The 16,629-nt window shown below is 43.8% G+C and overlaps 1 protein-coding gene across 2 annotated transcripts in view; it reads right to left on the reverse strand.

The window, feature by feature from the left end:
* Positions 1-496: 496 nt before the first annotated feature.
* The window catches only part of SPMIP3 (sperm microtubule inner protein 3), a 41,599-nt gene continuing 25,466 nt past the window's right edge, over positions 497-16,629 (reverse strand). The window contains exons 5-6 of one of the 2 annotated variants that reach the window (XM_011729506.3): positions 13,892-14,064; positions 497-637 (exon numbers count right to left, since the gene is read on the reverse strand). In XM_011729506.3, the coding sequence (XP_011727808.1) occupies positions 519-637; positions 13,892-14,064 (292 nt within the window). In that variant the 3' untranslated portion in view covers positions 497-518. The remainder of the gene's footprint in view (positions 638-13,891; positions 14,065-16,629) is intronic. The other variant, XM_071073462.1, reaches the window with a different exon arrangement.

Consider the following 16,629-nt stretch of genomic DNA (forward strand, 5'->3'; position numbering starts at 1 on the left):
CTGATGCCTAGCTGTCAGGCTTTCTTGCTGCCAAGATAGGGGTAGTAACTCCTGTGTACAGACTCTCAGTTAACCCTCTTCATCTCCCTGCAGCCCCAGACTACACCTGGGTTCTCCATCCAGCGCCCCTTGAGGGTCTGCAGTGCTAGTTTTCTTCCTAATTGGCCAAGTCCCCCAGGTTTTTTTTTTTTTTATTTTTCCCAACAGTGATGCAATTATTGTGCAGACGCAATGATCTTACCTGATCCCACGTGTAACCATTGGCCTAAATCTAAGATAGCTTGCCAGCATCAGCAATAAGAGGGAGTGGGGCTAAAATTCAAGTTCTCTTAAGGATAGATCTTGAATCCTTGTTCTAAGCTGACCAACTTAATCTGCAAAGAATTTGCAACATGTAAATATTTTAGGATTATAGCCATCTGTATACACACTTAAATTGAAAGTAGTTCTGCTGCCATTAACTTAGTCTAAAAGAGCCACCTAAGAATGCCAAACGTTATTTTGTTCAAATGCCATGGTTATTTTAGTTTAAAAGCATTTCTTTCAAAGCCGCCTCTCTCTTCACAACAGTAGAGCTCTGGCAGTGAATTAAGTGGTCGAGGATTCAGCGAAACTGTGGCTAATTTCTGGTTCCAATCTGGAATTTAAAACAAATTAAGGATTTATTTAAAGACTACTCGCTCCTAATTTTTAACACACTGTCCTTTTAGCAGTTGTGCACAATAACAAAATAACTTTTGGGGTTTAAGACAAATGAATTCACTTAAAATATGGGAAAAAGGACTCAGTCAAATTATTGTTTTTTTGGTTCAGTCTCTGATTAAGAGGCATATTATTGAATTATGCCAAAATGTAAATAAAATGAAATAAATTACATAAATTTGCATGTTGACATTTCATTCTGTACCCCCAAACCTTTTTAGTCTTACCTCACCAGTGCATTATTTTGTATCAGATTGCACTTGCTGCCATCCCTCAATTCTTTTTTCTCTTTTTTCAGAGATTTCTTTGTTTTTTCAAATTTTATTGACTATACACCTTTGGATTAGAAAAGTTCAATGAACTCCAAAACAGAATAAACAAAGTTAAAAACCGTACAAAATCAATCAGTATGTTATTTGGGAATAGATATGTATATGGTAAAAACAGTCAATAGCAAAGGCAAGATTAACACAAATTCAGGATAGAGGGTATGTCTGGGTAGAAGGATGGGAGACTCAAAGGCTTTAAGTATATTAGGAAATTATTTTTCACAACTGACCTAAGGGATAAATAAGTATTTTTATTATTACTCTTTAAATTGGATATGTACAAAACATTTTTGGCAGGTATGATAGATATCACAACAAATAGAAAATAGGTCAGGCGTGGTGGCTCAAGCCTGTAATTCCAGCACTTTGGGAGGCCGAGGCGGGGGGATCATTTGAGGTCAGGAGTTCGAGACCAGCCTGGACAACATGGTGAAATCCCATCTCTACTAAAAATACAAAAAATTAGCTGGGCGTGGTGGCAGGTGCCTGTAATTCCAGCTACTCGAGAGGCTGAGGCAGGAGAATTGCTTGAACCCGGAAGACGGAGGTTGCAGTGAGCCGAGATTGCATCACTGGGCTCTGGCCTGGGCAACAAGAGGGAAACTTCATCTCAAAAGTTTAAAAAAAAAAAAAAAAAAAGAGAAAAGCAAAGAAATCAATGAAGTTCATCCATTCTTCTGTGTTACTTATAATAACACAAACCAGAAACCTGGGAGTCACCCTTGACCACTCTCTCACCAACCAAATCCAATTAATTTTCACTTCCTACTTCTCTCCACGCCCCCATCACACCCTGGCCCAGGCCACCTGGACTCTCACCTAAAACACTGATATCCTTTCCTCTTCCTTACACTCCTGCTGTAACCCAACCTCCACACAGCAGCCAAAGAAAACACTTTCAACTAGTCTTTCTTCAACTTGAATCTGTTTCAACATCCCATTTGCTATCAGAAGCAACAGAGTGACAAGTACATTGCCCAAGGTCATACAGCCAGGAAATGGCAGAGGCAGAACTCAAAACTACTGGTCTTACTTGAGATTTCACATGTCTTATCTCTCCTACCTTGGGTGATACTGCCATTCCTAAATTCATACCCATTGGTGTTCCCTTGTATTTTATAACCTCTAATCTATAATCATTAACAGTTTTGCTTATCTGAAAATAAGAGTTCAAAGAGGGCTTCACTTTAATACAAGTATTGCTCAAGGAACCAAAGCCTAGTGTTTCAAATTGTAAAAAAACTTTTTTTTTTTTTTTTCAGATGAAGTCTTACTCTGTCGTCCAGGCTGGAGTGCAGAGGCGCCTTCTTGGCTCACTGCAACCTCCGCCTCTCGGGTTCAAGTGATTCTGCTGCCTCAGCAAAGTAGCTGGGATTACAGATGTCTGCCACCATCCCTAATTTTTGTATTTTTAGTAGAGATGGGGTTTTGCTATGTTGGCCAGGCTAGTCTCGAACTCCAACCTCAAGTGATCCACCCAGCTTGGCCTCCCAAAGTGCTGGGATTACAGGCGTGAGCCATTGCACCCGGCTGCATTGTAACAAAACTTTATTATATTATTAGGTGAATATTAGAGTTTATTACATTACTCTAATATTTAGAGTAATTCTCAGTGGTACTCTGATATCGCCATCTCAAAAAGATTAATTTGCCCAAGTATACATCGCTTGTAAGAGGTACAGTCCACATCTGACACAGAACAGACTCCAAAATCATTAATCCTTCATTGTTCTAGTCTACACTCCTTAGTGCTTCAACAGTATCTCAAGAAATAAACATTTCTGGATATTAAGAATGGATAACATTTCACTAGCCCAAGGAGTATGACTAGAAATGAAATCTTTGAGGATTTTTAGATTTAATCGAGTGTGATCCTGTCTGTAGTCAGCAACAACATGACTTTTCAAGGTTTTTTATGGAGTCAAATAGCAATGATGGCCTTCTAATTACACTATATCTGGAAATGTATTAAAGTGATTTAGAAGTGTGAGGAATTCCATTCAGCAACTCTTCGTGATCCTTGTAGGCTGTATGATGGGTTGAATCATACACAGTTCAGCCAGGTGAACTCAACAGTCAATGTTGTGAGAACCGTGGGTGTTATCAACTCTGAAACGCGCTACACAGATTGGGGATGCTATGGAAAGAAAGTGTGAAATGATTTTTTGGATTTCCTTATCATCTGACAAAATGTAATTATTGTTCACGTGGATTTGTGGTGGTGACTCCTTTGAAAGTCATTGTTGGAAAATAAAATGAACAATTAGTTGATAACCACAGAGAAACTTTAACCACCTTGCTGAGAATTCCATGTATTCCAAATACATTAATGATTTCATATAATATCACTCTTTAACAATCAAGAGTTTTTGTTTGTTTTTGTTTGAGATGGAGTTTCACTCTGTTGCCCAGGCTGGAGTGCAGTGGTGCAATCTTGGCTCACTACAACCTCTGCCTCCTGGGGTTCAAACAATTCTCCTGCCTCAGCCTCCTGAGTAGCTGGGACTACAGGCATGAGCTAATTTGTGTGTGTGTGTGTGTGTGTGTGTGTGTGTGTGTGTGTGTGTGTGTGTGTGTTTTGTAGAGATAGGGTTTCACCATGTTGGCCAAGCTGGTCTCGAACTCCTGACCTCAAGTGATCCACCCACCTCAGCCTCCCAAAGTGCTGGGATTACGGGTGTGAGCCACCATACCTGGCCAGTCTAAGATATTTTTCAAGGATAACTTTGATCATGCATGATTTTTACCTTGTGTACCGATTTTAGAACTTAATCTCAGTGATATATGCAATTCCATTGTATTGGTCTTTTACAGATATTGATTATGGGACACGTTTATTCTTGTTCAATACTAATAGTAACTAACATTTTTGAAGGCATAGTAATATTACATACAGGCACAATGCTTAAATTCTTTATATCGGTATCTCAATTCTATTAGGTAGATACTATTTTTATTCTTTTCACAGATGAGAATATTGAGGGTCAGAGAGCCTAAGGGTCACGCTGTCAGTAAAGGCATATATTTTATTTCAGAAAAATGAGTTATTTGAATTATTTGGCACTAGGGTGAGTCATACAAGGGTAACTTTCCACCGAGGGGCCATCTTATCCTCCCAGGCTATAAATTCTCTGAGGACAGTGCCTTCTACATACCCTCCACTGTGTCTTGCACATAGTCAGTGCCCGAAAAATGTTTCCTAAGGAAATCAATGAAATTATGTGTGCTGAGAAATAATCTTAACTGAGAAAGAATTTCCTTAACTGAGGAAGAATTTCTTAAGCAATAACCATGCTCTATCATGGTCTATATTTAATCAGACACCTCAGAGAACTGAACATAAATGTAAATCCTTGCTAATCTAGATATATCTTCTGCCCTGTAAATCTAGGCAGGGCACGGTAGCTCACGCCTGTAATCCCAGCACTTTGGGAGGCCGAGGCGCGTGGATCACCTGAGGTCAGGAGTTCAGCTTGGCCAAAATGGTGAAACCTCTTCTCTACTAAAAATACAAAAATTAGCCAGGTGTGGTGGCGGATACCTGTAATCCCAGCTACTGGGGAGGCTGAGGAAGGAGAATCGCTTGAATCTGGGAGGCGGAGGTTGTGGTGAGCTGAGATCATGCCACTGCACTCCAGCCTGGGCAACAGAGTGAGACTCCATCACAAACAAACAAACAAACAATCACTGGCCAAATCGTTAGGATAAACAGCCTATACCTTTGATAAACAACTTAATATTCTTTCTCTTATTCTGTGAAAAACTCTTCCCCAAGGAATCCTTGTCAGGCCTCTTGCAGACCAGCCCTTTGCCGGCCTGTTGTTGTTTATAAAATCATTGCCACCTATGCATCTCTCAAATGTAGATACATCTGCTAACTATTACACTGCTAACACCCGTCATCTGCTGCCTAAATCACTGCTTCTCAAACTTGGCTGTGCTATGGAATTATCTGGGGAGTTTTTTTTTTTTTTTTAATAATTATATTTTTTATGTAAGAAAGTTGACAATTTGACAATTCAGATAGGAGAAAAAAAACTACCTCCAATCTATTCCTAAAAATAATCACTGATAAGATTTTTGTTATTCTTCTAGAATTTTTAACACATATATAATCTTTACCTTTAAAACCATTGTTATTTTATAACTTCGAATTTAGCAATATGTTACTAAATTGTTCAATTTATAGATCTATGTAATTTTTTTTTCATTATTATACTTTAAGTTCTAGGGTACATGTGCACAACGTGCAGGTTTGTTATGTATGTATACATGCGCCATGTTGGTGTGCTGCACCCATTAACTTGTCATTTACATTAGGTGTATCTCCTAATGCTATCCCTCCCACCTCCCCTCTCCCCACAATAGGACCCGGTGTGTGATGTTCCCCTTCCTGTGTCCAAGTGATCTCATTGTTCAATTCCCACCTATGAGTGAGAACATGTGGTATTTGGTTTTCTGTTCTTGCGAGAGTTTGCTGAGAATGATGGTTTCCAGCTGCATCCATGTCCCTATAAAGGACATGAACTCATCCTTTTTTATGGCTGCATAGTATTCCATGGTGTATATGTGCCACATTTTCTTAATCCAGTCTGTCACTGATGGACATTTGGGTTGATTCCAGCCTTTGCTATTGTGAATAGTGCTGCAATAAACATACGTGTGCATGTGTCTTTATAGCAGCATGACTTATAATCCTTTGGGTATATCCCCAGTAATGGGATGGCTGGGTCAAATGGTATTTCTAGTTCTAAATCCTTGAGGAATCATCACACTGTTTTCCACAATGGTTGAACTAGTTTACAGTCCCACCAACAGTGTAAAAGTGTTCCTATTTCTCCACATCCTCTCCAGCACCTGTTGTTTCCTGATTTTTTTATGGTTGCCATTCTAACTGGTGTGAGATGGTATCTCATTGTGGTTTTGATTTGCATTTCTCTGATGGCTAGTGATGATGAGCATTTTTTCATGTGTCTGTTGGCTGTATGAATGTCTTCTTTTGAGAACTGTCTGTTTATATCCTTTGCCCACTTTTTGATGGGGTTGTTTGTTTTTTTCTTGTAAATTTTATTGAGTTTTTTATAGGTTCTGGATATTAGCCCTTTGTCAGATGAGTAGATTGCAAAAATTTTCTCCCATTCTGTAGGTTGCCTGTTCACTCTGATGGTAGTTTCTTTTGCTGTGCAGAAGCTCTTTAGTTTAATTAGATCTATCTGGGGAGTTTTAAAAACGATTGATGCCTGGGACCCCCGCTTTACCACCCCACCCAGAGATCCTGATTTAATTGGTATTGGGTATAGCCTGGGTGTCCAGATTTTTTAAAACTCCAAGCAATGTAACCAAAATTAAGAATCTTTAACCTGGCCAGGTGTGGTGGCTCATGCCTGTAATACGAGCACTTTGGGAGGCTGAGGCGGGTGGATTGCTTGAACCCAGGAGTTTGAGACCAGCCTGGGCAACATAGTGAGACCCTGTCTCTACAAAAAATACAAAAAGTAGCTGGGTGTGGTGGCACGTGCCTGTAGTCCCAGCTACTCGGGGGGCTGAGGTAGGAGGATCACTTGAGCCTGGGCTGTCAAGACTGCCGTGAGCCGAGATTGCACCACTGCACTCCAGCCTGGACAATGGGAGGGAGATCCTGTCTCAAAAAAAGAAAAAAACTTTAACCACTGCAATTTCCTCCTGACTCTCCACATTCAATCTTCGCCCCATGCTGCTCCCCACCCTGCCCCTCCTTTTCTTCTTCACAGTTAGAGTAACATTTTCAAAATGAATTTTAAAAAATTTTTTATTTCCATAGGTTTGGGAGGAACAGATGGTATTTGGTTACATGGTAAGCTCTTTAGTGGTGATTTGTAAGGTTTTGGTACACCCATCACCCAAGCAGTATACACTGAACCCAGTTTGTAGTCTTTTATCCCTCACAAAATGAAATTGTAACCATTACTTCTGCCTTTCTTAAAACTTTTCAACAGTTTCCCCTTATTCTCAGACTAGAGGCCAAACCCTGAATATGACCTGTAACCTCTTTCTTACTCTGGTCTTGCCATCCCTCCACCACACCCTGCTCCACGATCCCTCCTGATTTCTATACTCCAGCACACCCTTATTTTTTTTAGTTCCTCAAACGTGTCGTGCTCCTTCCTGCCACAGGGCCTTTGCACATGCTGTACTCTCTGTGAACCTGTTTCCCCACTCTTTGCCCAGTTAACTTTTAGCTTATCCTTCAGCTCTTGGCTCATCATTTCCTAAGGGAAGCTTTCTCTGGCTTACTATACCCCATATAAACTCTGCTTCATAGCATTTAAGGCAGGTAGACTTTTATGATTATTTACAGTTATTTATTTTTTAGAGTTGGGGTCTTTCTATGTTGCCCAGGCTGGAGTGCAGTAGTATAATCATAGCTCATGCAGCCCCAAACTCCTGGGCTCAAGTAATCCTCCTGACTCAGCCTCCTAAGTAGCTTGGACTACAGGGGCCACTACGCCCAGTTAATTTTTAAATGTCTTCTGTAGAAGTGGGTTCTCACTGTGTCACCCAGGCTGGTCTCAAACTCCTGTCCTCAAGCTATCCTCCCACCTCGGTCCCCCAAAGTGCTGGGATTACAGGCATGAGCCACCACACCCATCCATGGTTATTGAGTGTAGAAATCTTGTGTCTATTTTTGCTTCACGTGGTATTGCTAAAACCTGGCACATTGACTGGCACTTAAATAGGCCTTCAAATTATTTACTGAAGGGATACGTATGAGTAAGTGAAAGTGTTCTTGGCATCAAATATATACCAAGTCCAGTTGATGCCATCCCCAAAATATCTCTGGAATCCATTTACTCCTCTTTATCTTCCCTGCTGGTCCCAGGCACCATCATCTCTGGTCTAACCTACTAAATTGTTTCTCAGTGGTCTGCCTGCGAAACGTTTCCCCTCCATTTTCCCCTCCAAACAGTGTCTTAACAGCAGCCAGAGGGCGGGCGCGGTGGCTCTCGCCTGTAATCCCAGCACTTTGAGAGGCTGAGGCAGGCAGATCACGAGGTCAAGAGATTGAGACCATCCTGTCCAACATGGTGAAACCGCACCTCTACTAAAAATACAAAAATTAGCCGGGCCTGGTGGCACACGCCTGTAGTCCCAGCTACTTGGGAGGCTGAGGCACGAGAATTGCTTGAACCCAGGAGGTGGAGGTTGCAGTGAGCTGAGATTGTGCCACTGCACTGCAGCCTGGGCGACAGAGCAACACTCCATCTCAAAAAAAAAAAAAAAAAACCGCAGCCAGAGTAATACAAATAATGCTGTTAAAATATAAGATGTCACTCTTCTGTTAAAAATCCTTCAATGTCTTACTATTGCTCTTAGAATAAAATCCAGTTGCCTGATCCCTCTTAACTCGTTACCCACCAAATGACACTGGTCTCCTTTCTGTTCCTCAAATATGCCAAGCCCTTCCCAGCTTCCAGGCTTTTGCACTTACTGTTACTTTTGCCTGAAATGCCCTTTATATGACTCATTCTTATTTTTCAGGGCTCAGCTAAAATTGCATAGACATTTTCCCTGACTGCCCTATTTAAAGTAACTTCCTTTAGCTATCCTCATCTCCCTGCTTATTTCCCATATAGCACTACCACAATCTATGATTTGAAAAAAAAAATGCACTTGTCTATGATCTATATCCCCCACCAGAATGTCAGCTCTGCGGAAGCAGGTATCTTGTCTTCCCTGGTCACTGTACTCGGCAGATAGCAGTGTCTGGTTCATAATAGTTGCTCAACAAACAACTAAATCATACTGGGGTCACCAGCTTCCAGCACGGACCCCAGTGATTCTCGCCCCCTGGTATTCATGCCTTGTGTAATCCTCTGCACACTGCTTTAGAGCTGACTGTCTGTGACTAACAGGATATATCAGAAGTGACAGTGTATGACTTCTGTTTTCTGTTTTTTGAGACAGAGTCTTGCTCTGTCACTCAGGCTGGAGTGCAGTGGCATGACCTCAACTCACTGCAACCTCCACCTTCTGGGTTCAAACGTTTCTCCTGCCTCATCTTCCTGAGTAGCTGGGATTACCGGCATTCACCACCATGTCTGGCTAATTTTTGTATTTTTAGTAGAGACGGGGTTTCACCACATTGGCTAGGCTGTATTCGAACTCCTGGCCTCAGGTGATCTGTCTGCCTTGGCCTTCCAAAGTGTTGGGATTACAGGCATGAGCCACTGTGCCTGACCAAGAAGTGTCAGTGTGTGACTTTTGAGCCTGGGTCATAAAAAGCATTGAGGTTTCCACCGTGGTCTCAGATTGCTCTGTCTAAGGGAAGCTAACTGCCATGCTGTCAGGACACTCGCACAGCCCCATGGAGAGACCCACATGGAAAGGCACTGAGGTCTCCAGCCAACAGCGAGCACCACCTCAGCAATCACGTGTGTGGGCCCCCTTGGAGGTGGATCCTCCAGCCCCAGTCAAGCCTTCAGGCAAGACTGCAGCCCCCACTGACATCCGACCGAAACCTTAAGAGAGACCCTGAGCCAGAATGCCCAACTGAGCAGTTCTCAAATTCCTACCCACAGAAGCCATGAGAACATTTTTTAAAAAAATCATCATTAATGTTTTCAGTCACTACATTTTGGAATGATTTGTTACTCAGCAATAGATAACAAATAGACATTCAATCCATAATTCAATAAATGAAGGGTGAATATATAAATAAAAATCATCTCTAGAATTGGTCCAGCTGCAAACCTCACTAAATAGGGGACTGTCTGAAGCTGTTTCTCCTCTTATGGTCCCCAGGCTGCACCACTTTCTGGTACTGTGTTTTTAATTGTCCCTAGATCCCAAGTTGACTACATCTCTTCTGCCTAAATCCATTCTTTCTATCAGAAGCATCACCGATTTTGCACAAATGAGAGGGTGCAGAGTTGTCTTTCATTTCTCTCCGTTTCTTTTTCTGTTCGCACTGTCCTTTTTCACTCCAAATGCTCTGCCATATGAGTCTTCTTTCCATTTCCCCTGAAACCTCCCTCATTTAATTGAAAAGCGTGGGCTTTGGAGGGTAACATATCTCCGCTTGGGCTGGACTGATGACTTACCAGCTACTTGCTTGAGTAGAGTTTTTAAAGTCTCAAAGCCTGTTTCCTCTTCTGCTAGATGGGGCTAACAATAATTCTACTACTACCTAGTTAACGGGGACTGTTACCACTAATTGCAGCGAGGAGTGTGTACACGTACGTGTGTGTGAGTATGCCACTTAGCGCGGTTCTAGGCTCATGGCAGACATCCTTAAATCCTAACAGCTATCCTCAATGGTAGACTTTGATTCTTCATCTTACAGAGGAGCAAAAAGGTTCAGAGAAGCTAAGTACATTGCCCAACACCACGTAGCTAGAATGCTCCAGGCCTGCAGTGTTGCGATGCCTGGATCCTGTCCAATGCTTCATGCCGTTCACACTGTATCACTGCCACAGTGAGCTGCTCTTCTCACCTGCAGTCCATGCCTTCTCCAACCCATCCTGAGCGGAACTGATAGACTCATGTCCTCTAAAGCTGATTGGGTCACTCCCTTGACTATGATCCTACAATGGCTCTGGTTGTCCAAATTCAGCTTCCCACACTCCTTCAGCTGCTCTTTTGTTCGAGTATTCTCTCCTACTACTCTGCCAGTCCGCATATCATCTTTCACTGCCCCTTCTACGCTGCCCAGTCAAGCCAGTATTTGTCTCACTGGAGTCCTCTCCACTCCCGTACATGCTGCACCATCCTGTGCACTGTCCCTAGTTTCAGGGTCCCTATCTCTGCTGTCCTTGTTTCTTCTCCACTGTGCACACCTGACCCATCAAGGCCCAGCTCTGGTCCCCATTCCTGCACGCTGCTCTTCTGGCTATTCTAGGTCCCAGTGATCTCATTTTTTTTTTTTTTTTTTTTTTTGAGATGGAGTCTCGATCACCCAGGCTGGAGTGCAGTGGCACGATCTCAGCTCACCACAACGCCCACCCCCTGGGTTCAAGTGATTCTCCTGCCTCAGCCTCCCAGGTAGCTGGGATTATAGGTGCATGCCCCCACACCCAGCTAATTTTTGTATTTTTTTAGTAGAGATAGGGTTTTGCCATGTTGGCCAGGCTGGTCTCGAACTTCTGACCTCAGGTGATCTTCCTGCTTTGGCCTCCCAAAGGGCTGGGATTACAGGCGTGAGCCAGCGTGCCTGGCCTCATCTTTTAACTCCTGCTCCCCTATTTGGTATTTAGTCAGTCCCCAAGCTTCATCTTCCCAATTGGATTGTGAGTTCCCTGCAGGACTGAAATCATCTCCTGGACTTTCTATGAACTGGCACAATATATAGTAGATGGTAAGCATTTCATTGCTTTGTAAAATTCATTTAGCTCCATAGGTTTGGAAAGAATTAAAAACTGTTTTCTAAACTAAGCAAGGGAGAACGCCTTTTGTATCTGTTTGTCTGTCTGTCTATGAGATCTCATAGCAGAGGAGTTGCAAAGAAGGTCCTGTTGAAGGTCACTTTGGAAACTGGAGGCCCACCTGGATTTCCCCATGCAAAGGAAACAGATTTCAAACTCCCAGTTGGTCTTGAAAGGACAACCTGCTCAGCCAGTTCTGTGGGGACGGGAACCCCACTGACGTTTTCTGATCCCTTCTTTTTAGCCCCTCCTCAACCCCCAGCAACTTCTGCCGCCCCAACCTTCATACTTCAGCCCGAACCCATGTCCCATGAATCCCTGGCTTCCATGGCCACAACGCTCCCCAGGGTCCCCTGGGACGGCAACCCCCACCGCTCTGCACACCCTCCCAGCACCTCCTTTCCCAGTGACCTTGACCTCAGCTCCAGCCTCCTCCCCAGTCCCTCAGCTCCCGACGTGGTCAGGCTCCAATCTTCTCTGAGCCTCCAGAACCCAGCTTTGCCCTGCTTGAAGCCTCTCATCCCAAACCCCTGCTGGCAACCCCTGGCTCCCCTGGTGGTTCCATCTATTGCTACCCCTATCCTTGGCTCAACTCCCCCAAGATCCACTTCTCCCGCCCAGTCCTGCTCTTCCTGATGGCTGTATTTGCTATTCCCTGGGGCCCAGGGGCCCAGCCCAGGCATTCCGTATTTTAAGTAAATAGAAAGTGACTCTCTTTAAAGAAAACTATTAAATAAATAGCAGTACAGGTGACACTCAGGTGTGACAGAGGCTGTGTATCTTCAAGCACAGCTTGAAATGACCTGGGGCTGAATTCTGCTTCTCCTACCGCCTAGCTGTGTGACCTGGGGCTCATTAATAAACTGCCTCTGACTTGGCTTTTCCTACGGTAAAATTGGGAAAATAGTAGGACTTGACTTCAGGGAGCTGCTTTCAGGACTAAATATGTGCCTACCACAGTGTAAGAGCCTCCAAAATATTGAGGTTTACTCATTTTAAAAGTCTGTTGGCCAGGCGCAGTGGCTCACGCCTGTCATCCCAGCACTTTGGGAGGCCAAGGCAGGCAGATCACTTCAGGTCAGGAGTTCGAGACCAGCCTGGCCAACAGCGTGAGAACCCGTCTCCACCAAAAATACAAAAATTAGCCAGGCATGGTGGTGTGGGCCTGTAATCCCAGTTACTCGGGAGGCTGAGGCAGGAGAATCACTTGAACCCAGGAGGCAGAGGTTGCAGTGAACCCAGATGGTGCCACTGCACTCCAGCCTGGCCGACAGCGTGAGACTCCATTTCAAAAAAAAAAAAAAGTCTGTCAATGAAGTAATTCATCCCAAGAACTAAAATTCAAAGCACCAGTGACAGCAGGAACACAACAATGTTTAAATTGGTGTCTACATGTCCTCCCCCAAGGTCCTGTATGTCGGGAGCCTCAGTCCCTTTCAGTATTTATTTAATTTATTTGAGATGGAGTTTTGCTCCTGTTGCTCAGGCTGGAGTGCAATGGCACAATCTCGGCTCACGGCAACTTCTGCCTCCTGGTTTCAAGAGATTCTCCTGCCTCAGCCTCCCGAGTAGCTGGGATTACAGGCATGCACCACCAAGCCTGGCTAATTTTGTATTTTTAGTAGAGATGGGGTTTCTCCATGTTGGGCAGGCTGGTCTCAATCTCCTGACCTCAGGTGATCTGCCTGCCTCAGCCTCCCAAATTGCTGGGATTACAGGCAGGAGCCACCATGCCCAGCCCCCTTTCAGTATTTTTTTACATGCTGCAGCCTCACATATTACAAGGGGAACTTAGAATGTCTGAAGCATACCTCCAAATGTCAAATCATTGTTGTAAAGTTTGAAATCGGGAATAAGAAAAGTTCTGTTAACACTATGTTTAGGCACAATAATGACTTTGTTATGTGACAAGGGACTCAGTGAAGACCAGGTGTGGTGGCTCACACCTGTAATCCCAGCACTTCGAGAAGCTGAGGCGGGAGGATCACTTGAGGTCAGGAGTTTGAGGCCAGCCTGGGCAACATAGTGAGACCCTCATCTCTACAAAAAAGAATTAAGCAATTAGCTGGGTGCAGTGACTTATGCCTGTAGTCTCAGCCACTCAGGAGACTGAGTCAGGAGGATTGCTTTAGGCCGGGAGTTCAAGGCCAGCCTGGGCAACATAGCAAGACCCTGTGTCTAATTTAAAAAAAAGAAAAGAGTGGTCAGACTTGAGACTGCGTGTTAAAAAGGATATATGCATTTTCATCCCTAAAGTCTCCTCTGCAGGGAGCTAGATAGGGAGGCGCCTTGGGAGGCCCCCTCAATTCTTCCTGCACGCAGAAACACACACACATATCCATGCCTCCAACTCGACTGGTCCCAAACAGGCTCCCTGAGACAGCGAGCCCATGGGAGATGCTGATCTGTGGCCCAGGCAAGGTTAATCTCAGAGAGTTAAGAGCACTTGGCCTGACTTACCAATCTCATAGAACGGCAGAGAATAGTCTCTTTGGTAAGTGGTTTCTTTGTACCACGGCTCAGCAGGCTTTGAATGTCTTCGAAAGCAAATGTATCGAATGAGCGTTTGTTGGTCTAATTGAGGCTGATAGTGATATTTTCTCTTGGGTGGAATTGTCAAGTCTATGAGCGGTCTAAATGGAAATAGAAACAGTTTGCTGAAAACCCAGTAGGAAAAAGCCGTCCATTTTCTTACCAGCTGGAATCCATTCCCTGGAAATGGCCATGAGGCTAACAAGAGAGTATTGACAAGACTCCCATAGCTCTACGACCAGCCCTGGCAAAGCTGTAGTAGATGGTTCAGGGACTTCTGTTCTCTGTTCTTCCCTTTAGCATCCCTCCTTCTCTCCAATGACAGGTCCTAGGAGGTGATGCATATCACACTCTCCACTAGATCTGCCCATGCACAGCCACTCCCCGTGCTCCAAGGTCCCTGGTGCCCTTTCCCAGTGTAACTGTTCTGTGGATGTTTGTTGCTTCAAGGAACCAGTGCAGGCCTGGTGTGGTGGCTCACGCCTGTAATCCCAACATTTTTGGAGGCTGATGGGGACAGATCGCTTGAGCTCAGGAGTTCGAGGCCAGCCTGGGCAACATGGCGAAAACCCGTCTCTACAAAAAAAATACAAAAAGTAGCCAAGTGTGGTGGTGTACACCTGTAATCCCAGCTACTAGGGAGGCTTAGGTAGGAGGATCCCTTGAGCCCAGGAGGCAGAGGTCACAGAGAGCCGAGACACAGCCTGGGTGACAGAGCAAGACCCTGTCTCAAAGAAATAAAATAAAATAAAATAGGAATCAATACATCTGGTTAGACTAACCACTATGTGCCTCTTGGGGTTTGATGGACTTGAAATCAGTTATAACCTTCCTGTACCCCTGTTCAAATAGGTATCCTCTGGAAAAGAAAAGCAAAGAACAACTAAAATGTAATGGCAAAATATCGTTTGTGGCAGTGTACTTTCACTGGCCCAGCTTTGGTGATATATATCAAGACCTTGAAAATCTGCACATATTTTGTCCCAACAATTAGGATGTCAACAAAGACTTAGCTCTAAGAATGCTTGTCCAAGTGTTTTTATGATAATAAAAAGAGTGGGACAGCTTGCATGTAAAAAAATAGGAAATTATTTAGACAATGACACAGAAATATGTGGGAATGCCACGCCACCATTAAAAATGATGCTGTACGGCTGGATGTGGTGGCTCATGCCTGTAATCCCAGCACTTTGGGAGGCCGAGGTTGGCAGATCACCTGAGGTCAGGAGTTCAAGACCAGCCTGGCCAACATGGCGAATCCCGTCTCTACTAAAAATACAAAATTAGCTGAGCGGGATGGTGGTCACCTGTAATCCTGGCTACATGGGAGGCTGAGGCAGGAGAATCACTTGAACCCAAAGGCAGAGGTTGCAGTGAGCTGAGATTGCGCCACTAAACTCCAGCCTGGGCAACAAGAGCGAGACTCATCTTAAAAAAAAAAAAAAAAAAGGATGATGTAGTAGGATTATAACTTTTGAAATGGAAAAAAGCCCACAATACATGTTTAAACAAAGGTTTCAGTTGAATTATGCATTGAATTGAATTGAATTGAATTGAATTCATTCAATTGAATTAAATGGATAAATCATATGGTATGTGGATTATCTCAATGCAGCTATTACCAAAAATAAAAAGGTTTCAAAATACCCATCCCGTCCTATTTTGATGTAGATCTGGATGATTCTGCATGATTATCTTTGGGTGATGATATTGTGGGTAACTTTCAATCATTCCGTTTTTGATTGTGAATGTTTTCTAAATGTTCTCATACACGTTTATGTTTTTAAACTATAAAATAGGTGAGATGAGCTGCTGTTGATGTGAAAACTATTAAGTGTTAGCTGAGATTTAGGAACATCTAAATCTAAAGGGGGTGATAGCCTTCTGTGAGTTTATCGCTGTGAACTAATCACACAGCGTCACAGAGGAGACGAACACTGCTTCATCATGAGTTATGTTTGCCTGATTGGGTAACCTTGATTGTGACGGGCCTTCTTTAAGAAAGAGTGTGCTCTTGGACTTTAAGAATGGAGTGGCTGTGCCTGATGTTCAGAAAAAGCAAGAGCAAGCATCTGACCATGCTCATGGGGTACTGAACAGGTTGAGATGCTGGATGATTGGAAGGTGCTCTGTTGTGGATGGGCCTAAAGAATCATTGAGAATACCCACCCACCTCCACTTGTTCTTATTTCATGCTTATCGGGTACGTGACCTTGTAAAGTAGGTGCCTTAAATGATGGTGAGGGTCCTCCTTTTCCTACGAAAGAATGACTCCCACTGTCAATCAAAACATTAGCGGCCTGGGGAATGCATCAGTCTCTTGTGAATTCGGATTCTGTGTGACCATCACTACCAATCTAGTCACTTCTGTGTCACTGATGGCTCTGAGTGCCGAACCAGGCCCTGGTGACTGCTCCTAGATTGCCTCTGCTGGACTGCCAGCCTGCCTCTACCTCTGACTGGGTGTTTCTCTAGCACCAGAATATTCTCCCTTTTCAAGTAATACATCAATGCCCTTCTGAAGACAAGACTTTCACTCAAAGGAAGGACTCCAATACTGAAGGACATCAAGTTGGTGGAGGAATATATCTGGGGAAGGTAAGCCGTTAGACACCTATCAAGTTATACCATGACTACAAGAGCTGAACTTAGGTCTCATCCTGCCA

The sequence above is a fragment of the Macaca nemestrina genome, chromosome 1, assembly GCF_043159975.1.
Source record: "Macaca nemestrina isolate mMacNem1 chromosome 1, mMacNem.hap1, whole genome shotgun sequence".
In the NCBI taxonomy this organism is placed as follows: Eukaryota; Metazoa; Chordata; class Mammalia; order Primates; family Cercopithecidae; genus Macaca; species Macaca nemestrina.